The sequence below is a fragment of the Helianthus annuus genome, chromosome 16, assembly GCF_002127325.2.
Source record: "Helianthus annuus cultivar XRQ/B chromosome 16, HanXRQr2.0-SUNRISE, whole genome shotgun sequence".
Lineage (NCBI taxonomy): Eukaryota > Viridiplantae > Streptophyta > Magnoliopsida > Asterales > Asteraceae > Helianthus > Helianthus annuus.
The window spans coordinates 198,474,257-198,501,057 of record NC_035448.2 but is presented as its reverse complement, the minus strand read 5'-3'; the positions used below and the strand labels follow the sequence as shown (position 1 = coordinate 198,501,057).

The window sequence follows — 26,801 nt, the reverse complement described above, 5'->3', positions numbered from 1 at the left end:
CTATATGGGGCAGACTTGGGCTTGGCATACTCAAATGGTGTTATTATCTACTTCTTAGAGTCAAATTCAGATTCTTACAGAAATTTGTTGTGATAGAAGTTTGTTGGGAGTCAAGTTATTTACAGATTTGGTGCAAAGACTTGAATTAAATAGCAATAATGCATGGTCAATGTTCCCTCAATCACATGCACTTCTACAACAAATATAAGATCTTTTTTTTACATTTTACGACTAAACATTGTGCTGGAAAAAAATAAATTCTTTCTTTACTTCTCATATTTAGTATGTTAAGACCCATTTGTATTTAGTCCTTACACATATTATAATTATCATATTACTTTTAAGTTATAACTACGCCCGTGACTTTTAAGATGTATGTTTTTAATGTTATCTTTATCTTTCAATATACTCATATATTATACATACATAGATACAAGTTTAGATCTATTACGGATATGCTAACTTGAGCGACCAAGGGTGGTACATTTTATTAGATTATAATTTTATTAGACCCAGAATCTATGTTATGTTAAATAATATTGTGACTATGACCGGATATGCGGTTTATCGTTGGTGGTTATTAACTCCATTGGGAGTTGATGTTTGCCGCCATATGACTGTATTGAATAACAGTCAAGACTCAAATGTATATATATGTGTTTCGGTTGCAATAACAAATAACCAAGATGATTCATATTGCTTGTATAATCCACACATTCTCTGTAATCTTATCGATCATCACCACAAGTTTCATATTCAATATGTATTGTATTGTTTTGATTCAAGTTGTGGGCCATCATTTGGTATCAGGGCAAGGTTCAAACATCTAATACACCACAACTCAATCTTCTGCAAAACAGTTCGGTAAATATGACGGGAAATAGAGAGTTACATAGGAGTCAAGATCATAGAATATGCTACTATTGTGGAGAACTAGGGCATATAATACAGTGTTGCAATGTGAAAGAAAGAGATGAGACGATCTTACTGATCTGAGAGGCCATCGACACTTGAACAAGGCGAGTGCGGGAAAGTGATGATTATACGGATGAATACATTGTTAGCGGAACAGAACAAGGTTGTTGGAACGATGTCTAGTATGTTAATATTAAGTTTCAAAACCAGATCGTGGGTATTCTTAGTCACTTTCATAAGATAAAAAAAATCCTTTGGTGGTGAAACTAGATAATCCGGAAACAGTCTGTCTATTAGAGGGATTGGGATGATTAAATTGTAACGCCCCAAAACCCAAATGTGTTTTAAATAACTTAGTTAATAGGTGTGTTAAATAGAAAAAAAAAGTTTGGATTAAATTGGAAAAGACATCAAATTAGGAGGGTCAATGTGTAATTTTGTTTTAACAAAACTAAAAGTCAGTATATTGTCACACCCCAACCGATGACGGAAACATCGAAGTGAGACGAAAACGAGATTGCAAGAGACTTCATAACACTAAATGTGACAAGTATTTAATAAAAAAAAATCATTTCATTGCTAACATCAAGTACATTGTTCGAAAAAGAATGACAAGTTTAAAACAAAATACGATACAAGTATTAAAGTTTAAAGTGCGTTTCTAGGCATGCTACTAGATTCCGTGCATCATCATCATCATCATCATCAAATCCTACAATACATATTAAACTATAGTTCAATACACAATGTATTGGCGAGTATACAAGTTTAATAATAGCGTAAGGATAATAAAAATGTTTAAACGAATCTAAATGGCAAAATAGTTAACTAGATTAATGTAAACCTGACATGCAACTAAACATGTCAACCCTTTGATTACCGCTAGCGTAATCCTATTGTAGCAACAATAGGACCGTTCTGTTTTGAAGACTTAACATTACCACAAGACTACGGGTGGTGCGTTACTCCTATAGCGCTATACATGTTAAGGGGAGGCTCGTACGAAGTTAATGACAAGTAAATCACATAAGAATAATCTAGAGAATACAAATCAAGTAAAACGTATTTAAGCATGTATGATTAGATTGTTTGTGTGATTGCGTAAAGTATAAGTGATTGTGAGGTTTGATAAGTAAACATATTGCACCCAAAAGTGTAAAACGTAAAAAGGGTGTTCGAGTATACTCACAATTTTGCAAAGCTTTCTGATTATCCGTGAATTGATGAGTTGTTGAGAATGGGGAAACGAAGGTGTATGGTCATACGGAGTTTATGGAGTGGGACAGAGGATTCGAATTTGGAATATAAAGCACACAAGTATATAAGTATAAAGTATGATTAAACGGAAATTATGTTTCATTTAGGCACTCGTTACGACGCTAAATTACTGTGATTTCACGGGTCCTGATTTGCCCGTTAGAATCAGTAACGAGGAACGTAGAACTGAAATAAACGAAAAACGAAACGTCACAACTCCGTTCAGGCGAAGGGACGGTTCGCACGAACAGAAGGTACCCTTCGCGCGAATGGGGTCTGTTGGTGGGAACAGAACTTTGTCTTGAACTTTTTAACCATCAGTTGGTTACGTTGTGAGTCCGATTATGTTATACATTACATTATATAGTATAGTAGTAGTCCAAAATGTCATGTAGTTCACAAAAGTCATGTGTGGAGGTAATAGCCTCATTATATGTTTCACCAAAGCTCAAATTCGTTAACTTAGTTAACAAACCAGTTGGTCATGAATAACAGAAAGTAAATGACAGGATGTAAACGCCAAACAGCTGAACAAGGACAACCTAGGTGTGTCGTCTCAACATAGAAGGTACGAACCAAGTGTTGGAGGCTGGACGGGGTTTACTCATTCTAGGTCTAGGAGACTGTTTGGGTGTTCGTTTGCAAGTTCAAGTGAGGCGGCGGAACTAGATTGGAAGCCAAGGCTTCCATGGTTCACACTCTGTTAACACAGAATCGTCCATATCGAGAATGGTGTAACGACCGCTTTTTCGTCTTAATAAATTAACTTACAAGGGTAATTGGAGGACTTCAAAATAATAACATTAATGCATACCTTTGACAAAAATTGGGCATGGCCCGTCCGTAAAGCGGATATACCCCTGTTTTAAACATAAGAAAGACAAATACCATTCTACGACTTGTTCGACGTGACACGACTAAAAACATAGACATCAAGCTTTAAAGTATATGTCTACTAACAAGTTGTACAAAATAAAAACCTTGACCCAAAACATTAGTGCAACTAGCGGAAGCGCTTGGTATGACATATCATGAACATGTGCTCGCTCCGTTTCTCCAAGTCGCCTAAATCGAGGATTACCTACATTCAACAACAAGCTTTATAAAGTTAGTCATAAAAATCTATTTCGCTTACAATACTAACATTTTAGTTCCATTCACTTACATACTTTCATTTCTTTTACGCATTCAACTACCCAATTAATTGGGTAACGGCATATACTCTCATAATGAGATTCAAGCATACCACTTACGACCCGGTAACATCGGGTTAATTGCTTTCAACATAAATCTTTTGTTCTACCCGTATAACGGATTGAACTCCATACATTCGTTATTGCATTCACGACCACCCGTTCAAAACGGATGGTACCTTATCCTTACTCGACTTGTTCAACTTGAACCGGTCGACTTGCATAGCTTATCATACCCTTTGTTAGCATAACCAAATCCGCAAGGGATTTGCTATTTCGCATCCACTACAACATAACTTCTAAAACCTTTTTTTTGACATAAACTCTTACATCTAACCAATCTTTATCCATAACGGAATTGCACGAATCGTATTATCAAATAATAACATTCAATATCATTCATAAATCTACTAGTAGAGTAATTAAAGTTCAAAAGAACTTACCGCGATCTTGAGATACTTGTGCCTTCGAGTGACTTGCGCCTTCTTCCTTTTTCGTGCCTATATGTCATAATCCCATACTTTAGCTTTCAAAAACATTACTTTCACAATCCTTATAGTACATTATGGTGTCTACTAATCACATACGCCATTATCATAAAGAAGTTGCATCGACTTAACAAGTATTCATGTAAAAGCCATAACTAAACTCACTTAGGCATTTCATCAAACACATTGTGTGCGTATCACAAGTTTAGCATAATGTACAAGCATCTTAAGCACAATTTCCATAGGTCACTCATTGATTAACATAAACATCCATAATTCCATATCTTGCCATCCTAACTATGAACACATAGTTTTAACAACAATTACTTATCAATATTTCATCAACACATTGCCTAAATCATTAACACCATGCTAGTTTGAATATAGGGTTTCACAATATCTAATCATCCTATGATATGCAAATGGGTTTTTATTTCAAATCATTAATGCTTACAATTTCAAGCATAATTTCGACTCCCATATGCTATTACATCATGTATTCACATCAAATTTCACATAAAAATCAATGATTTCACATAACACAATTCATCAACTAGCATTAAAACATGAAATTCGACTTACTTGATACTTGTAACACTTAAAGGGTCATGATTTCTAACTCATGCATCGAAAATTCAGACTTTTACTCCTTCAATTTTGTGGAATTTTGGAGAACTAGGGTTCCCTTGGTCTCTCTCTCTCTCGTTCGAACGTACCAGCCAGGAAACAAGTTCTTGCCCCTTTTTTTTTTATCAAAATCTAATTACACATTTTCACTTTTAGTCCCTTAACTATTAAAGTGTGTCCAAATGGTTATTTCTCATACTAACTTGATTCCTTTTATTTACATAAGGAGTTCTAATTTATTATTACTTGTAAAACTTTCGAAATGGTAAGAATTTATATTTCACCATTCTTTATTATTAACACTTCCCATTTAGACTATTTCATTATGTCAAACGAGATTTGGGGTGTTACAAGTCTACCCCCCTTAAAAGAGGTTTCGTCCCCGAAACCTTTCTCATTCCAACTAGACCAATTCTACCATTACTTTTTCATCTATTCATTCACGATGCTTACTACGACCTAGATACATTCGGGATCTTGGCAAAAAGTTTCATTTATGCACACATATTTGTACGCATTGTCCCTCCGTTCTTAAATTAAGTAAATTACTTTCATAATCGCATATAAGTCAGAATCTGATCCAAAGCTCTTATTAGTGTCGTTTTCACCTTATAATGCTAGTTCCTAGCGTACATCATTATTAGCGGTTCGTTCATTGAAATTTATTTCAAGTGTATACTATTGGTCGTACACGCCTATGTTTACGGCTCGTTTCTATCTTTCTAACTCAACATAACATATTCATAAATTTGCTAACAAAAATAATTTGATTTTTTTCATTCCACTTACGTATCATACACAATATAATTCATTATTGTAACCATAAGGAAACCCTATCATCCCATTACTAACATTCTTCTAATTACTTTCTTATTCATATGAGGGCTTAGCATATCATTATACGCATACTATAAACATTTAATGACTTAGTAGTATTAAAACAAAACTACCATCTTCCTAATTACTTTTTCATGCTTATTATGAGCATAAGGTATCGTTCTATGGTTACTACTGTTACTTGAACTAATTAAACCTTTTGAGTTTAGCCTCAAATTTAATCCTTCGCAACACTTTATTATTAGCTCTTTGCATGAACTACTTATTATACTAACCTCGACTCTATTGCATAAATTAGTTATCCGTGAGCCGGATCGATCCACTTCTTTATATGTATCTTCCGTACCAGAGTTGGTCTCATCCATTCATGAAATATGCTCTCACTCGTGAGCATCCTTCCACTAGCTTTACTACTATCACCTCTCTAAGAATTCCTTCATATTTATAGGTCATTTTACCAACTTTCGCAGTTTGACCTTTCAAGGTCAGCCTAACACCCCTTACTTATTGTGGTCGTATCGAGGTACACGTTCGCACTTTATACTTGCATACTTGCAAGTACTTCATTTATTTCGTTTGACCTTTCGGAAGTCTAATTGTAAATACATTCTCACATATGGGTATCAGTTATCCTATTCTGACACACCATTCTCTAGTCGAGCCCTATGCTTCTATTAAAAATATAATCTTTTTATACCTATCTGGCGTGAGTCAGAACCCCTGACTCGTCATTCATACTTTGCGACGGTTAGTACTTCCCAAACTGTGACAATGCATGCCCATACATTATGCTCACCTATAAGTAATAAACTTGACAAATCGAACATTAAATACCGGGTTCAAATGGTGATCGCCATTTGACCCGTATGACTCATTTGAGTTTCGTTTCTAGTTTCTATTCTTATTCGTTTAATCCATCTTCATTTACGGATTCGAACTTTTAATTCATTACCCTTCATTCTTACTGGTTTGATCCGTGATTGCTTACGGATTCAACTTTTCATTCTTATCCTTCTTTCTTTCTTATATTGATCCGTTCCTTTAAGAATCATTAGACCCCTTTTGCTAGCTTGACCGGACATAAGTGAGGTGATTCTCATGTTTTTCTCGAGCTTCGGTCAATACATGTCCATTGCTTAATATACAATTTCCATTTGTTTGTTCACCGTAATAGGTGTTAATTCACCTACGTTCTCTAACATGTCTTTTACTAATGAGTATTCTACTTTACACGTTGTAATTCTTACGTAATACTTCCAGTATTTGTAAGTGATTATTATTCACTGACTTCTACAATATAACCTTTTAAGGTCAACCACCGCCCAGTACTTTTGTATATAAGTATTGTAGTACGGGTTGTTCTTATTTTCAATTCGAACACACTTACAAAGCGCCTTTAGCTAACATCTGAACTATTATCCTTTCCATACCTTTCATTAACATTACCAAGTTCTCATTTATTTATACGTTCCACTTAATTTCAATTATTCTAACACTCATACATCTTTATGCAAATACATTCGAAGCGATTGCAATTTCACCTTCCTATAGCGTCCATGTTCATGCTTACTTTATTACTTCCTCTTAACCCTTTTTGCCATCCATGCTCAAGTAAATTGACGGATTCCCATCCTTACATATCAGTACTTTCATAATATCATTAGTTTATGTGAGCATATATATGACTGTTCACTTTCTTTCTATTCATACGTTAATCGACTTTCGTTAGTAGAATTTTGTATAAGTGAGTCGTTCATTAATAGTTATCTCATTTCAATTCCATACAACTAACTATCATCCGTCATAACACGTAATTCACCTAGTATGTAACACATTAACTCTTTACTTAAACGATTGTGTCTAATGGTCATCTCATGATATCCCTATACTGTTGACCTTCAGAAAGTCAACTGTCTTGTTTACACACTTCAAACCTTTGAACATGTATTCATCTAAATATGGTAGGTCATAATAATAATAATATCTTGCGTATCTCATACTTGTATTGTACGACAGGTACAGTTTATGTGATCCTCTAAACAATACATATATATACATTCACATACATGTATTTTCACATGCTAATGCTCCATGATTCTACAATTAGCAATTTCATTCGGAACATCTATATAACATAATTTGAACATATCCTTTACTAATTAGCTCGTATGATTCACATTTAGCACATATTCGCCCCTTAGTCATACTAAAGCAAATCATTAAATACACATAAACATCACACCATTCATGTACAAGGTACAAGCCTCTAATGCATAATTTTATCAAAGCATACATTCATCCGAATTTTCATACGAATTCCTGCTCCACTTTATACATTCGTCATTCATTTCATGCTATTCCATATGTTACGTTCGACTTTTATAAATTCTACCTTATCGCCGAAGATCTACATAACTTTACATAACTTATTATATCTTCTTATAACTTGACAGAAACATAAAACGGGCATTTCTGAGAAGTATGGGAACCTAAATCATAATTTACAAGCTTCAGTACATCATAGTTCATTAGTCTGTATTTACTTCATTCGCATTCTCATATTTTAGACTTTACTCACTTTTTAAACTTTCAGCATTCATTCGTGTCATTCGACACTTTACTTACCTTTACAAATTTCTTTCCATCATAACCACTAATTGTGGTTACATATATCATGTTAGGTCTTACATGGACCCTAAATAAACATTGAAGTGGCTTTCAGAAAGTACTTTTGGCTAAAACATGAAAAACATAAAAATTTGGCGGACCAGCTTAACACAACATCATGTTTCCGTTTAATACAAATCTTAAGCTTTCCATATAACACATACTTCGACTTTTGTTTACTACACTTGTAATCGTACAATTCAAAATCTTGATCACCTAAGTCTCATTATTCAACTTATGTTATTCACATCGTTACCTTTAATTCTTTACGAATTCTTTTTCGTTGTGATTACGGATTGTGATCATAAGTATCTTATCCCTATGTTTATAAGGATCTTATATCATTATCTAAATGTCTTTTAGATCATACAAAATTCCTAATCATGAAAAACAAGCAAAACAACAATTTTCAGCAAATCGCATTTCTAACAGCCGTCGGCGACGACTTTAACTTCCATCGGCGACGGGTTCTAAAAAGTGGCCGTCGCCCATTTTGTCCGTAGACAGCGAGTTAGTGCATCGGATCAATGGGGGGCGTCAGCGACGGCATGGAAGCCCGTCGGCGACGGCCCTTCCTTTGTTGAAATACTGGAAAAAAAATTTTTGCCCAGACACAGCTGTGTTGATTATCTGAATAAATGTCACACAGCTGTGTCAGCCTTGCTATACACCCTGATCTCAGTAACAAGCATCAATGGTCGGCACAGCTGTGTCACTTAACGACACAACTGTGTGCGACGCCAGATCTGATATAACCTAATGTTTAACTCCCATTATTACTATTTCACACACTTAACTTAAATATTTATCATAAACACACTATACATACTTATATTAAATAAAAACTTAAAATTTTACCTCACTGGCGATCTCGGAGCGAGCACACTTTTACACGAGCCGTCGGTTTGAGTTCAAGCACTATTACTCTTGCTCGAATCCCTCAAACCTAGGCTCTGATACCAACTTGTAACGACCGCTTTTTCGTCTTAATAAATTAACTTACAAGGGTAATTGGAGGACTTCAAAATAATAACATTAATGCATACTTTTGACAAAAATTGGGCATGACCCGCCCGTAAAGCGGATATACCCCTGTTTTAAACATAAGAAAGACAAATAACATTCTACGACTTGTTCGACAAGACACGACTAAAAACCTAGACATCAAGCGTTAAAGTATATGTCTACTAACAAGTTGTACAAAATAAAAACTTTGACCCAAAACATTAGTGCAACTAGCGGAAGCGCTTGGTATGACATATCATGAACATGTGCTCGCTCCGTTTCTCCAAGTCGCCTAAATCGAGGATTACCTACATTCAACAACAAGCTTTATAAAGTTAGTCATAAAAATCTATTTCGCTTACAATACTAACATTTTAGTTCCATTCACTTACATACTTTCATTTCTTTTACGCATTCAACTACCCAATTAATTGGGTAACGGCATATACTCTCATAATGAGATTCAAGCATACCACTTATGACCCGGTAACATCGGGTTAATTGCTTTCAACATAAATCTTTCGTTCTACCCGTATAACGGATTGAACTCCATACATTCGTTATTGCATTCACGACCACCCGTTCAAAACGGATGGTACCTTATCCTTACTCGACTTGTTCAACTTGAACCGGTCGACTTGCATAGCTTATCATACCCTTTGTTAGCATAACCAAATCCGCAAGGGATTTGCTATTTCGCATCCACTACAACATAACTTCTAAAACCTTTTTTTTGACATAAACTCTTACATCTAACCAATCTTTATCCATAACGGAATTGCACTAATCGTATTATAAATAATAACATTCAATATCATTCATAAATCTACTAGTAGAGTAATTAAAGTTCAAAAGAACTTACCGCGATCTTGAGATACTTGTGCCTTCGAGTGACTTGCGCCTTCTTCCTTCTTCGTGCCTATATGTCATAATCCCATACTTTAGCTTTCAAAAACATTACTTTCACAATCCTTATAGTACATTATGGTGTCTACTAATCACATACGCCATTATCATAAAGAAGTTGCATCGACGTAACAAGTATTCATGTAAAAGCCATAACTAAACTCACTTAGGCATTTCATCGAACACATTGTGTGCGTATCACAAGTTTAGCATAATGTACAAGCATCTTAAGCACAATTTCCATAGGTCACTCATTGATTAACATAAACATCCATAATTCCATATCTTGCCATCCTAACTATGAACACATAGTTTTAACAACAATTACTTATCAATATTTCATCAACACATTGCCTAAATCATTAACACCATGCTAGTTTGAATATAGGGTTTCACAATATCTAATCATCCTATGATATGCAAATGGGTTTTTATTTCAAATCATTAATGCTTACAATTTCAAGCATAATTTCGACTCCCATATGCTATTACATCATGTATTCACATCAAATTTCCCATAAAATCACTGATTTCACATAACACAATTCATCAACTAGCATTAAAACATGAAATTCGACTTACTTGATACTTGTAACACTTAAAGGGTCATGATTCCTAACTCATGCATCAAAAATTCAGACTTTTACTCCTTCAATTTTGTGGAATTTTGGAGAACTAGGGTTCCCTTGGTCTCTCTCTCTCGTTCGAACGTACCAGCCAGGAAACAAGTTCTGACCCCTTTTTTTTATCAAAATCTAATTACACATTTTCACTTTTAGTCCCTTAACTATTAAAGTGTGTCCAAATGGTTATTTCTCATACTAACTTGATTCCTTTTATTTACATAAGGAGTTCTAATTTATTATTACTTGTAAAACTTTCGAAATGGTAAGAATTTATATTTCACCATTCTTTATTATTAACACTTCCCATTTAGACTATTTCATTATGTCAAACGAGATTTGGGGTGTTACAAATTTGGATCTGAGTTACATTCAACTCTTAGAAAAATACCGGAACGGGAGCAAAACAGACCCTTCGAGCAAAACAATACCCTTCACGCGAGTGGGAAGACCCTTCGCGCGAATGGGCTAATTCTTCGTGCGAATGGATCTGTTTTAGAGTGCGAATGGATCTGTTTTAGAGACGAAACAATTCAGTTTTGTTTTAACAGCTCATATTCTTGGCTGGAATCAACCTCAACACTAACCCCCAGCTATAGACTTAGCTTATGAGCTCGGTGGGTTCTTGATTCGGCCAAGTTTCAATATCAGAAAATTGTTTTATAAAAGTTTTGAAATAAAAGAACTTCAAGCTTAAACTTGAACCTCAGGATGGTGAACTTCATTGCTCAGACTGCCATGGCAGGCTTGTGAATGCTCCCTAGAGGATAACCAAGCTTATAAAGATGTGAATAAATGTATAAAAGATAAAAGAAAAGTAGAAGAAATAAGATAAAAACATAAGTTAGTGAGTTAAAACTCACGTAGATGATTCTGGAAAATCTCAGCTGATAATGCATGAACTTAGGAAGTTAGAGAGAATTTCTGAGTGTGGAAGGTGAGAAAATAGGGTGAAGGGTCTTATTTATAAGCTGAAAGAGACGTTCGAGCGCCTGGGCCTTGGGCGAAAGGGGCTTCGAGTTAACTGGGCTAAGCCTTTCGGGCGAAGGGTATGGTCCCTTCGTGCGAAGGGTATGGTCCCTTTGCTCGAAGACCCAAGTTTTTCATTTTCGCGTATTTCAGCCGATTTTAAGTGTTTTAAGCGTGTGAGTGAAATGTATAAACTGAATTTGCATGTATAACAAGTATGTATGAATTATGTATAACAAGAATTTTTTAAAATCATCAAGAGCATTTTTTTTAAATCGCACGTGATTCGAAAACGAATTCGCACACTTTAAGAAACCACAGACAAGATCATTTTTTAAAATCGCATGTGTCTAAAACAAGAATTCGCACACTTTAAGAAATCTCAAACATTATTACCTTTTTTTTAATCGCATGTGTATAAAACAAGAATTCGCACACCATAGTATATCTTAAACATTATTACCTTTTTTTAAAATCGCATGTGTATAAAACAAGAATTCACACACGACAACAAACCTCAAACAATATCACCTTTTTTAAAATCGCATATGTCTAAAACAAGAATTCGCACACTATAAAAAAACACAACCTTTCTTTTTGTTTTTCAATGGTTTTTCGCACGTTCAATATGTACTTCGCATACTACAATTTTCATCCTGGATCATCTTCTTCGATAGACTGTCTATCGACGTTGTTTCAGGTCAGAACTTCCAAAATCAGCAAATATGAAATCGCAGAAGGGAGAAGGAGGTTGGTGAATAACAATCTTACGTTGTTGTATTTGATTTAGGGTTCGATTTTTTATTAATGGTTGGATTTTCGAATACGATTTTGGAATATAAGATTCCAATCTCCGTCAGTTACAGAGATTAAGATATCGTAATGACGATTTTAACCTTTTTTTTAAGATTTGAATACATTAATATGATTGATTTAATGATTTAAATTGGTTTGATGGATTGAAGATCCTACGGCTGAGAATATCGCGTACGTAATGTAGGATAAGTGGTATTGTACGTTAACAGGCCACTATATATATATATATATATATATATATATATATATATATATATATATATATATATATAGGGTTAGGTTAACATACAAAAGCCCTTATCATACTTCACGTACGCGACAATGGTAACCGTCAGATCAGGGCTATAATCACGCATGGAACATATAATCACGTATGGGAACATATAATCACGCATGGATTCAGTTTTTTTTTATAATCACGCATGGGATACAAAATCACGCACGTTAAGTTGATCAAAAAAATTATCACGCACGTTATCTTTTTTGTCACGTACGTTAATGTAGGTTAAGCCGTTTTGTACATTATATTCTCTCTCTCTCTCTCTCTCTCTCTATATATATATATATATATATATATATATATATATATATATATATATATATATCCATAGAAAGAGAGAGAGAGAGCGCACGTCAATATTAGAATAAAACCATAGTTATTGAGAATACCTAGAAACTCTAACCTCCCAACATTTTTTTCTTTTGGAAAAATAATACATGTAATATACATGTTTTTAAGAGTTTTGAGCAAAAAAAAAACAAAAACAAAAATGCGCCGAGAGGATATTTTTTAAAAAATTAAACAAGTTTTGTGTAACTCGACTATAACATATGTTACACATGAGTGTTACGTATGTTACAGAAAATCTTGTTATATTTTTTTAAATTTGGTTGGCGCTTTTTTGATTTTTTTTTTTATTTTTGCTTAAAATTCTTAAAAACATGTATATTACATGCGATTTTTTTTCAAAAAAAATGTTTGGAGGTTAGAGTTTCTTGGGTTTTCTCAATAACTAAGAGTTTCCAATATAACCTATATATATATATATATATATATATATATATATATATGTATATAGGGAGAAGATCATGCGAGAACCACCTCTTATTGTGAGAACCGTGAGAACCAATGTGAACACACCAAAAATGCCTAAAAATAGCTAAAAATCACACAAAAAAATTTTTTTTTGGATTTTTTAATATTGTTTATAAAAAAATCGCTACTTTTCGAAGCCAAAAAAAAAAATTTAATTTTTTTTTAATTTTTTTTTGGCTTCTAAAAGTAGCGATTACATAAAAATATTAAAAAATTCAAAAAACTTGTTTTTTAGCTATTTTAGGTTGTGTTCACATTGGTTCTCAAGGTTCTCACAATAAGGGTGGTTCTCGCATGAGCCCCTCCCTATATATATATATATATATATATATATATGAATATTTAGCTCACTTGATCTTAGGGGCTGTTTGTTTACCTCTTAACGAGGTTCCTAATGGTTCAGACTGTTTGTTTCGCGAGCAAATGTCTGAATGGTTAAGAATTATACAGAGTCTGAATGGTTAAGACCTCTAATCTGAATTGGTCAGACATTTACCTCTGAATGGTTAAGCATTATACTAGCTCTTAATGGTTCAGACCTCTTACTGATTTAGCACTTAATGGTTCAGACCTCTTACTGGTTCAGCACTTAACCATTCAGAAGTTGCCAAACAGCCCCGTAGTTTTCAATATTTTAATATATATATATATATATATATATATATATATATATATATATATATATATATATATATATATATATATATATAGCTTTAAACGTGTTATAGTATTTCAAATATATCTTTACGACATGTTTATCTTATCTATGTTTCAATAAAAAAAATTGTTCAAAATCAAACCTGTCGAATATAATTGATTTTTTGTACCATCACAATCCAAACCTATATATCCAAACAATATTGGTACCATGTTTCAGTATACATTTTGTTAGTAGCAGATTTATATTCGCAATAGTGTTTCTTTCAATATCTTAAATAGTATATTTATGTAAGTACGTGAGAACTTTTTTTGCAATTTAGCACACCGAAACGCTCTCTAGTCTCTACTAATTTGAAAATAAAATTAGATATACTAATACACATACTATTTTTCCTTATTGGGTTAATTTGGATAATATTATATAGAGAGATGATTTTTTCTTGTTGGGTCCTTTATTGGGTCAATTGAAAGTAATGATTTATCCTTATTGGGTTAATTCGCAACTTGCAATGGACTCAAGGCCTCGAAGGGTTCCATCCACGATTCAGGGTTAAGGCGTTAAGCCCGTTAATAACCTATATCCAAAGTCCTAATAAATAAGTAATATTTATTAACCACTAATAAATAACCTAAGTCCTAATAAATAAATATTTTTCTTTTTTAAACTGCTAATTTCTCTCTTTAAATACTTACATCTTTTAAGGATTGAACCTTCCTCTTTACACAAGAAATAGTTTCTCTTGACCACTAGATCATGATTCACTTTTGTTAAAAAAAAAGTTTGTTATTTTATTTCTCATGTCACACTTTTGTTAATCTTTAAATATTTGCACATTCCAAAGATTGAACATTGCTCTTTCTACAAGAAATAATTTCTCTTGACCACTAGATCATGAGTAACTGAATCATGAGTCAGTTTTGTTAAAAAAAAATCGTTATCTTATTTCTCATGTGTCAGACTTACATCTATTAAGACCGCCCGTAATGGGGTGTGTTTTATAAAAAAATTTGAAGAAAACGCCCAATCACGCCCGTTCGCCACTACACCCCGGCGTTTTTGGGCGTTATTTTGGAGAAATTTGTATTTGGCGTTTTTTAAATAACACTTCGTCGTTTTACGCAAATGGAAACTACTACCCTCATGGATATTATTTGTGCGACGGAATTTATCCTAGGTATTCGATTGTCGTTAAGACGTTTAGTGATCCTATTGATGAAAAAAGAGCATACTTTAAAAAGGTTCAAGAGTCTTCACGAAAAGACATTGATAGATGCTTTGGGGTTCTTAAACAACGATGCCAATATTTGAGAAATCCATGTCGTGCATGGACCAAGCAAAAAATGAGAGATGCTATGTACGCTTGTATAATCATGCACAACATGATTTTGGAAGACGAATGAAAGGCGATATGCCAGAATTATGTGCCAGAAGCCGTTCAAGAGGAGCATCCACAGGCGTCAATGGAAGAAAGAGTGAACAATGTGAAATGACCAATTATCGTTCTAATTGGTTTTGCTTGTGGTAACTGATTTGCAGCTTGTGAAATGACCAATTATCGTTCTAATTGCGTGTTAAATTCTTTGATACAAGTCTGTATATAGCAATCACTGATATGTCGTCAATGAATTATAATCTGCTTTATCTGAGAAGAACTGAAAGGAAATTATGTTAGGGTTAGGGTTAGGTCACACCTTCATTATTTTTTCTACATATACGGATGTCAGGTCCTAGAGGACATATTGTGATGAACTGGCTATTTTATTTGTTATGAACTGGCTATTTTATTTGTTTAGAGTTCGATAAGTACCTTGCGCTTAATACCCTTAGCCAATTTGGAAAATGGAAAACGTTATCATACTACATTACAAAGAGTGTCATTGAATGTATAAGTGATTCTAAGTTATTTTTTTTTTTGTAGGTTGTCACTTCAATTTAAAGGGTCCATACAAGATTTCAAGATCATAAAAGTTTGATGTATAAATCCTACCTACCTGGAGTTTGTACTGCAACAGGTTAACTTAAGAAGCTGGTTTTCATTACTTCCTTGTTCTCCACTATCTTTTATTTTTGACAACTTTACCATCCCCTGATATATATGAAGGTCGTTAGAAAATAGAAATTATTTGTAGTTTTCATATTGTCTTGTAGAATAATTAAATTTCTAACTCACCATGATAGGTTTTCTATAGTGCAAGGTAACCATTGGTCCATTGTATTTGCTAATATGCTAAAAAGATAACTGTAGTTTGCAAAATGAAGTTGCTTTTGTTTTGCAATGTATTTTAAATGCTTTTTGCCTAATATTTTTTTATATTGCAATGTCTTTTGGCATTTTGCCAAGAATGATGATTTAGTTTGTAATGTAAAACCAAGATGAATGGTAAAATGAAAGTTATAATATGTTGCAGGAATGACGGTTTGGCATTTTGCCAAGAATGATGATTTGGTTTTTTATATTGCAAGTATTTTTTTGGCATTTTTAATGCTTCAGATGCACACAAGCTTTCTTCTCAAGAGTTGAAGGTTATTTCATTATTTACGCTTTGTTATATAAATAGTAACATGTACCAAATAAACATAGGATATTGATTAGTTTTGTTGTGTAATATTTGAAGGATGAGATACTTGAAGCGGATGGTAAAATTTACAAAGCATGAATCTCACTCCTTGTCATTGACAAAGGAAATAAGTTTGTTTTAATTGGTTTTGCCGTAGAGATTGTGCAAGTAGCCCAAGGTATGATTTCCTACAACCAAACTGTTTTATAATTTGTTTCAGTTAGAAGCAGATGTGCTATGGTAATATCAACTCAATGTTATTGTATGTGATATCAACTGATTTTATATGCGTGTTAATCGTTTTTTGATCCATTTTCTTTTAAAATAGTTATATTCCGTCTGATAGGTCAAAGCATAACCCAAGGCGGTCTACTTATAAGTAGGGGTGCAAACAAGCCGAGTTGAGCTTGAACTAGACTAGGCTCAAGCTCGAGCTATTAAAGTTCGAACTCGAGCTCGGCTCGATTCGATCTTTGTTTCTAAAGCTTGAGCTCGGCTCATTTTGTATTTATTAGTTATTTAATATTAATTATGATTATCACTTTATATATAATTTAGTTATTATTCATAAGTTTATAAGTAGTAACTATCATTATTTATATATAATTAATATATTATATAAATAGTAGGCTCGTTTAGGCTCGTTAGTTGGTTAGAGCTCGATAAGCGAAGCATGGGCTTGTTAACTAAACAAACCTGATTTTAGGCTTGGGCTTATAATGAATATTTATTTATTATATGTGAACTGATGATTGGATTTGAAATGATTACAAAGAGACTGATTAGTCTAAATTGATATTGAATAAAGAATTATTGTTTCATTTTGCAGGAAAGATGCCAGCCAAAAAGTAAAGGGTGCTTCTTCGATGGATTCACAAACTATTCATCATATGAAGAGTGTTGTGAATGCTATGGCGCCTATCATCATCCAAGAACATATCCCTGATGCAAACCTATCTTTGGTTCTTAGTTATGTTTTTGGTTCTTAGTAATATGAACCTATTACATGCGTGAACCATCATTTGTTCTTTTATGATTACATATTTATTTGAAATATAATGATTCTTTCATTAGTTGATGTTATACAATAACTATTAGGATGTTATATGTAGATGGTCTGTTTATAAAGTTAGTTTTATAATCTTATTTGGGATATTAGGACCATTTTTTTGATATTAAAGTAGCTATAACGTTACATCATAAGGGTCCTATAAATTAATTTTTAAGGACGCTTGTATGTGTATCAAAAGATTAAAAGTAGGTAATCACATATTAGAACATTGTAAAAGTGTCCTAATATGTTCTTTTTAGGACGTTATTTAAGTTGTCTATAGACATATTATGCGACCATAAAATTGGTTTCATAATCTTATTTGGTATATTAGGACCCTTTTCTTGGTAATAAATTATCTATAATGTTACATTATAAGGGTCCTATCAATTAATTTCTAAGGACGCTTGTAAGTGTATCAAAAAATTAAAAGTATGTAAGCACATGTTAGAACATCGTAAAAGTGTTCTAATATGTTTTTATTAGCACACTAATTTGGTTGTTCAAAGACATATTACGGGACCATAAAATTGGTTTCATAATCTTATTTGAGATGTTAGGACGCTTTTTTAGTTCCGTGACTTATTACGACCCCTTTACATGAAACGCTTTTACCGTCGGTCCTATTAAATGAAAGGTCCTATAAAATAGCATTTTAGGACGCTTTTGCACGTACTAAAAACCCAGTTTTCTTGTAGTGCCACATAAGGGTGAAGAAGAAACGGAGGACGAGGAAGACGAAGTTGGCGAGGGTGAAGAAAGCGAAGACGAAAACTAATGTATTTTTTTTCATTTAGTCGGATTTTATTTTTTTTATTTCTAGTATTGTATTTTTTTAATTTAATGAAGTATTTTAAGTTTTTAATTAAAAAAATAATTGTTCAATGATTGGAATGGGCGTTATTAGGCATTATTCCCACTACGCCACTTTTATAATAGCGCCCAATAATGCCCCATGCTGACTGGACTGCCACATGACACATAACGCCCAAAGATAGAAGTGAATACATTATTCACTAAACCACTCATATCCAGAATAAATAATGAGTCACTGAATCACGAGTCACTTTTGTTAAAAAAATTATCCGTTTCATCTGATTTCACCTATTTGTAAAATATTTCTTATACTTAATTTTTCTTTTCTCTGTACAACTTAATTTCTAACATAGTAAAACGGTATGATTTCTCGTAATTGGGTCAATTCACAACTCGCAATGGATTTCATACACGATTCAAGTGTTGTTTCATTTGTTCATTAAATATTCACAACTCATCCATATTTTGCAACTCGCAAATGATATCTGTAAATGCACAAGGGCATTATTTAATGTCGATTACGCTGGATGAGCTGAAACCTCATCTAGTTTTGTTTTAGTTAAAAGCTAGGTATGTATTTCATAGTCAATAAATTGCATATTTTGTAACAAAGCTAGGTATATATTTCACATGACCATATCGAAAAACAACCACAGTGAAACCACATACAAAACAAAAGAAAATTAAAACAGAAGCACACACTAGATCTACCATCACAACACACACGGGTGATACAACAGGAGCCATGCAAACTTTTATTCTTTCTATATCTTTATTCTGTGTGTGTATATACGCCTCACACAATTCCTTCAGTGATGTCCCGGAAGCTTTTCTTTGATCTTCTCCATCATCCCTTTCTTCTCGTGGGTTTCACCATAACCCGCCCCGCCACCCGTCGTAGTAGTAGTCGTCTGGCTCTGATACTGCTCCTCTTGTCTGTGACCACCGGGAAGCTTCTCTTTGATCTTTTGCATCACACCTTTCTTCTTCCTCCTTCCTCCTTGCCCATCATCCTCCGACTACATATCAATCAATGAGATCATAAATTAAACAAAAACATAAACGGTTTTTTTTTCAAAACTATTAAAAATATTTAACTAAAAGCAGCCTCTCTATCTCCTTGTATATAAAAAATAATAGGCAAGTTTGTTTTTTTGTATACTTACCGAGCTTGAGCTGCTACTTCCAGAACGATGCAGAATGCCTGTTCCAGTTCCTGTACCTCCAACACCGGCCCCAGTTCCTGAGCTCAACCCAACACCGCCTACAGGTGTGGCACTGGGTTGGTTTTGGAAGGTTCCAGTTTTTCCACCGAACTCAGACTCGGTACCTAAACCTTGGTAACCGGTCTGTCCGGTGGAACGACCACCGGAGGTATAGTCGGTTCCTGTACCTCCGGTGGTATGACCTACGCCAGTTCCCAACCCATGGTGACCGGTGGTACCATAACCACCTGTCCCAATCCCTCCTGTTCCTGTTCCTTGACCTAACCCCGTGGAACCATAATCACCCATGGTCCCACCGGTCGTAGAATGGACAGGGTTTCCATACTCGTCAGTTCTTCTAACCGGGTTGCCGTACTCGTCGGTTTGGCCGGTTCTCCTAACCGGGTTGCCGTACTCGTCGGTTTGGAGAACTTCCTGTTCGTACTGACCACCGGTGGAGTGAATTGGGCTCTCGTAGTCGCCGGTGTGGCGAGTTTCACGTCCGTACTGCTTATCTCCTCCGTAGTTTGCCATATTTTCGGTCGAAAATGATTCAGAAAAGTACAACAATCGCTGCAAAACGTACACTTGATCACTCGTTACTTTATATTGTTTGTGTGGTGAATATGATGAGATTCTAATGGTTTATATAGGAGAACGTGAGATGATCAAAAGGTGGTATACGTGGTGAATAGATATGGATTGCATGTGAGATATCAATACACGTGGCAGAACGTTACATTTTGCAAACCAGAATTAAATGCTATTGTATTAAAAGGAGGCCACGTGTCTTGTAGGTCGGCTGATATTTTCTACAAACTCTAAAAACTTTTTTTTTTGACGGTAATTGTAGCGGCAAAGAACCATCTCTCGTATTAAAAATGGGATGTGATTTATATTTGGAAAACCTAATTATTAATTCATATAGAATGAAGAGCATAACTATACAATTAAATGAAAGAAAATATTTAAAAGTGTATCTTAATAATTAAAGTAATTATAAATTATTTGGTTACATATTATCTGGTAAGAAGTAAACTCTATTTGAAAAATCTGTTTAGAAGTAAAATCAAGTAGAAGCAGATATTTTGTTTTACCAACTTTATATTTTTTTTATATTTGGTTACACATTTACTAGTATAAGGTTATGCTATGTCTTACAGATATGTAAAGCATATGACAAAATCAGAATAAGAATACATTTCATTTTGAAGGTAAACTAACGAATAAGCTTTTTTCTCTACAAAAATAACCTTATATTTTTATTAAAAAATAACGGTGCTATCCATTTTGTGGAGTCGAAAGCCTATCATAAGTGTAGATAAGGCTGTGGCACATGGTCAATGTTCCGTCGGGTGGTGTCGGCAGAACAAGCCACCAAACACGTACCCAAATAGAGTGAATGATACATGTCTGTCTTTGAGTTCTTATAACCTTTTAAATATAAGTAAAACAAGATTGTTGTCCTAAGCGTCTTGCGAAGGCGACGTCTGATTTGTTTATAGCTGGTGACACGTTATCTGATCTATTAACTATATGTAAACGCGTGTTTCGACGTATCAGATCTAACTCGGTAAAATCAATATAAGCGTTGCAGTTATAGTGTATGATAATTACATTAATGTATGGTGTCTGACGTGTGTCGGAGTATGTACGGATTTTTGCTATATTTATAAGTACTCTTTTTTACTCTTTTATCAAGTTTTAAATTTATAAAACACGATGTATCACTATCACTCTCTACAAAACGCTAGAGCAAGTGCACCCATCGTTGGCGAGTATAGTGATGTGGTAAGATACCGTGGTCGTCCAAGTACACAAGAGCTTTTAATACCGGAATATAGTCGACGTCTAATCTAACCAAATTTTGAGTAAAGATTTTTAACAAGTAAAACAAAAGAAACTAAATACATAAATAACAGATAGACAAGATAGAATCACTTGGTTCCGACTCGTAATTTATGTATCCTTTGATAATTTCTGCACTTTGGGTTTTTTAAGAGATTATCTTAGTTATAGTGGCATGTCCCTCTTTTGGAGGCAACGCTACCCTCAGCCATATTGGTCTGAGTCAGCAGGGATAGAGTCCCGCAAGGCCGGATTATTGAAAGATAATTAAGTAAGTTATCAATGCAAAATGTGGCATGCCCCTCTTTTGGAGGCAACGATACCCTCGTCCATATTGGTCTGAGTCAGCAGGGATACAGTCTCGGAAGGCCGGTTTAAAGTTTTAATAGTAGTTTATTTATAAGGAACTCTAGCCATTCTTACTTCCCCCGATTTGATGTTATCTGGCTCAAAGAAAGTCCTAATAAGTTTGAATCAACTCCTCGCAGGATCTATACACTGAACGAGGCAAGAACTTTACCCAAACCACCCTTCTAGCCCCCTTCCAGGTAGTTAACGCGCTTTATATAGACCGTAAAGACACGAATGAGTAAATCAACAAAACATGAAGAGATAATAGAATAAAGTTTACTTTCAATATAAAAAACTAGTTATTAAAGTCATTAATACATAACTAATTAAAAAGTTATCAAAGCTTTTGGAAATCAAAAGTAATACATAAATGATCTGTTTTCACCAAGTAATGTAAGAGATTAACCAAGCATGACCTTTGTTTGACAAAAACTCTTACGATCAATCTTGGATCACGAGACTACTACTACACACTCTAAGTATGGATGATGGATGATGGTGGTAATGTGGTGGTGGAGTGGTGACAGGTGTGAGAGAAGTGATTTGCCAAGTGATGAGTTGCAAGTGAACCAAGCATCTCTATTTATAGCTGAAAACAGTGGGTTTACATGGCCCTGTGCCTAGTAGGCACGACCCCATGTCCTTATCCTTCTACGTCTTCATTTAATGCACTTGTCAGTCCAGATGCTAACACGGCTCCCGTGTGTCAACGGCACGACCCCGTGGCCCTTGTACTTGCTGTACGAACCCGGATTTGCAAATCTGGGAGTTGACCACGGCCCGTGTCCATGAGACACAGCCTCGTGTCTCTTGTTGTTTTTGGTCTTGGGGTGAAGCTCAGAGGGTTGGTATAGTGTATCAACTTCCCTTCTTCGTATTTATGTTGGTTTTCGCTGTTAATTTGTTCCTTTTGTACATTTAAGCTCTTTTAATCCTGAAAATCAAAAGTATGCAAAGAAACGCACTTTACCCAACATTAGTACTAAGAGGGTTGTTTTTATACCTTATTTGATATAATTTGTAAGACCTTTACATTTATTGAATATTTCATATAATATATAGTGCATTTTAAACGCCGTTTTTAATAAAACATCGATGAAGGATGTTTACATAAAGTTCAAAACCTTCAAACGATATTTACAAAAGTTAAAAACATCCAAAAGATGGTTATAATAGTTTTACATAAGTTTGGTAACAAAAGAGACTATTAAAGTAGCGGAAGCTTCGTTAGATTGTGTGTTCGGTTCTTGACATGGCTTGATCATCCTCCGAGGTCTAAAGTGCATAGTTACCATACAATTTCATTCAAACGATTAGAAATCAAAGCATTTGAACAAAAGAATTAAACACAAGAAATTATTTTTTTTAGCCCCTTCACCCAGCCGAATCAGGTTTCCACCCGGCCGGGTTAGGTTTCCACCCGGCCGTGTCAGCTAAACATATATTTTTCACAGAACCTTCACCCGGCCGTGTCAAGTGTCCACCCGGCCGTGTCACCTCTGCACGTTTATTCTTCACCCATTTTACATCCAAACATATCCAAACTCATTTTAATCGCTTGGGGTTCATTTCTTAACATATCTAAGTTGTAATTCATTGCACGGATCCATAATTCATATAGTTTACGCTCCCAATACCCGATTTGCGTTTTACTTTATTTTGACCCGTTTTGATGTTCAAGTTCATTTAGTCCAAATAACTTTCATTTTTACACTAATATTACAACAATGGATATTTCCTATCTCTAAGGCGTTAATCATAACTTTATGCGCCCGTTTTGGAATAAGTACGATACTTATTTGACCCATTCAACTACAACTAATTGAACCTTCATTTCCTCATTTCCTTTCTACGAATTACTGAAATTTTAGTCATACTCAACCTGAGTTTTTGACTTTAAACCTGCATTTCCTATTCTCAGATAATGCATATTATGACTTTTTATCCATAGCCACCAATGATTTCGGAGTCGTTTAACATGAAACCTTTCCGGTTTACATTAAGACTCACAATTGTCCCATTCGGTCTTTTTAGCGATGTCCGTCGCTTTTATACAACCAAAATATCATAACTTTAGTTGTTTTGACCAGTTTAGCTTTACTAGCAAAGCCCATCGCTTTTGTACTACCAAACATTCGTTATTTGAGTCATTTTGACCCGTTTGAACATCATAGTGGAATCCACCACTTCTATGTTTTTTTTTCTTATCGCTATACTCTGGTTATTTTCATCGGTTAACACATACGGAATCCTCCGTTTTAGTATTAACCAAACTTCATAACAACTCAATTATCATTCAAGTAACTAAACATAAGATACTAACGAAATATTACGAAGCATAGAGTCGCGTACCTTTAAATTTCAACCGATTATCCGTTCCGCCTTGATTACTTGACGATCCACCCAAATTGCCTATAGAATCCAATCCGAACATATCGCCTAGAATTCATAATTCAATATTCGACATCAATGCCTATGGCTAATCAATTTAAGTGTTTCTTTCATATTAATCAATATTTCAAAATCACTTACACATTTTGTCGATCATCTTAAGGGCGTATTCATTATAATACCATTATCATGTTCATGATTAACTAGTTAAACATATCAAAGCATCATTTTCATACTCATATGACAAGAATATCATAAACAACACTTGAACTTGCATCATAATAATCAAATAACATCAATTATCACAATGATTCAAGTATTTATCACAAAACCCATATAACCCACATATGATAAATCTTTAATTCACTAAGTTATAACATGAAATCATTAATTTTTCATCTAGGATTTTTTCCTAGATTTGTACTCATCATAATTTATCAATAACATAAATCGAATATGTGACATCTGTGCTTGTGTAATCATTGTATAAACGCTGAACAATTCAATATTAATAAAACAATTTGTTTTGATCCCAATGTTTGTTATTTATGTTTGACATTTAGCACGTTTTGACTTTTGATCGATTTTGAACTCTATATCGCTTTTTGGAAAGTTATACGCAAACTGATGCGTAAACGTAATCAGTTTAACGCGATAAACACTCCGGAACAGCAACCTAAGATTAACATACCTTAAATAACCTTTACATAACTTAGAAATAAGTTTTGAATGGTTTGGTATGGCAAAAATAAGTTTGTTCGCTTACAGGGACTATTTGCGTCAACTGCAAAAGTATGTCGTTTAGTATGGCAACGTACAGTCCGGAACATGATCAAAAGCTAAACATACCATAAATAACCTAAACATAGCTTAGAAATAAGCTTTGAGTGGTTCGATGTTCGAAAATATGCTTAATTGATCATGCAAGGACTAAAAGTGTCAAAACCGACGTAAGTTTGCATTTACGCGCATATCTTACGATCTGACCACATCTGGACATCCAAAATTTTTGTAGACACTAAAATATTTTTATTTTAGTGATCGGAATGAAAAAATACCATTCGTCGTTTAATTTGGTTCGTTTTCGCGTCCGTTCGAGTTTCGTCGTAAATAACCAAACAACATGACCATACGACCAAACGAACCGACATCCGTGATATTTCCAAGCATATTTCAGGTCCCCTACACTTTGAAAACCTTGTAGAGCTTGAAAATGGCTTAACGGAGGTTAAAAACATCGAAAACAAGTTTAAACACGTGCAGGGACCATTTCTGCCAAACTTTGAAACATCTGGCCTACCCGTCGCGTCGCGCCACAGCCTAGAGGCTGTGCTATGGCGCCACGCCACCATCAGATCTGGACAGAATGTTGTTTTGGCAATACAGCTGAAGTCGTTGGTTTTGTTTAATTGTTTTAACACCTTAATCTTCAAGGTAACACCTCTCCAAGGAATTTTAGCTGGCCCTTAACACTTGTATGGCTGTGATCTATTACTTGTTGGCCAAATAACCACTTGTAATGATCTCACAAGTTCACAACAAGTATAAATAGCATGGCCATTCAATTGATTTCCTTGCTCATTCACATTTTGGAACTCTAAGTGGAGGAATCCCTGCAAAGGAGCAACCTACCTGAGTTCTAAGATCATCCTTCTAGCCTTTGAACACCAAGTAAGTGTTCTTTCATGGCTTAAGTAGTGATTTTCAGCTTTATAGAGTTGAAAGTCAAACTGTTTGACCAACAGTTTGACTTTCGATTTTGGCCATCTATTGGTCAAGTCAAAGTTCAATTTAACTTTGCAACGTGATTGTAATCACGATGGTTATAATCCTTAGCGATTATGCCTACTGATTACCACGTTAACTAGGTGTAGTGACGAGTCAAAGTATCGGTCAAAATGCGCACTTGCGCGCATTTTGCGACGGAACTACTTTTAGGTATCAAAACACTTTGTTTTGATACCAAATCAGTTTGCTAGGTTAGTTAAACATGTTTTGACATGTTTAACTCATCACTACTAGTTTAGTGCTTGTTTAGGGTCGTAAGTTAAGCGGTCTAAACAACCGCTTAGACTTTCGAACCCGACCTGTTTGGTCGATCATTAGGATCCGACAAAGCATGTTTAGTGATCATAGTTGCATAGGGAATAACCTCTGAGGTTATACCTTATGATCACATAGGATTGGTTAGTTATTTGTTAATTAGCTTATATGCCAATAGGAAATGACCAAAATGCCCTTTTGAAGCATAAATCCGTATTTTGCCTATGTGATCAACTTTTTGACATATAATCTGATTTAGTAACATGTTTAGGCATAATTGGGCATGTAAGACTTGACATAGCACATAGTTAACCATCCAATCATAGTTTTACGCAAACGACGCATTATAGTAGCTTATACTACCATAATGGGTCGAAACGGGTCAAAAGCACTTAGGTAGACTTTTAAAATCAGAATGTTGGGACTATTGAATCATGCCATATGAGTTTAAATACTCATTTGATTTATAGAACCTCAT

The 26,801-nt window shown here is 34.4% G+C and overlaps 1 protein-coding gene across 1 annotated transcript; it reads right to left on the bottom strand.

Annotated features, from left to right (window-relative positions):
- Positions 1 to 19,085: 19,085 nt before the first annotated feature.
- On the bottom strand, positions 19,086 to 20,321 carry LOC118488043 (dehydrin Rab18-like). The gene is made up of 2 exons (XM_035985091.1): positions 19,652 to 20,321; positions 19,086 to 19,504 (listed from the first exon to the last, which is right to left on the bottom strand). The coding sequence occupies exons 1-2, from the start codon at positions 20,222 to 20,224 to the stop codon at positions 19,295 to 19,297; spliced, it is 783 nt and encodes a 260-aa protein (XP_035840984.1). The 5' UTR covers positions 20,225 to 20,321; the 3' UTR covers positions 19,086 to 19,294.
- Positions 20,322 to 26,801: the final 6,480 nt, after the last annotated feature.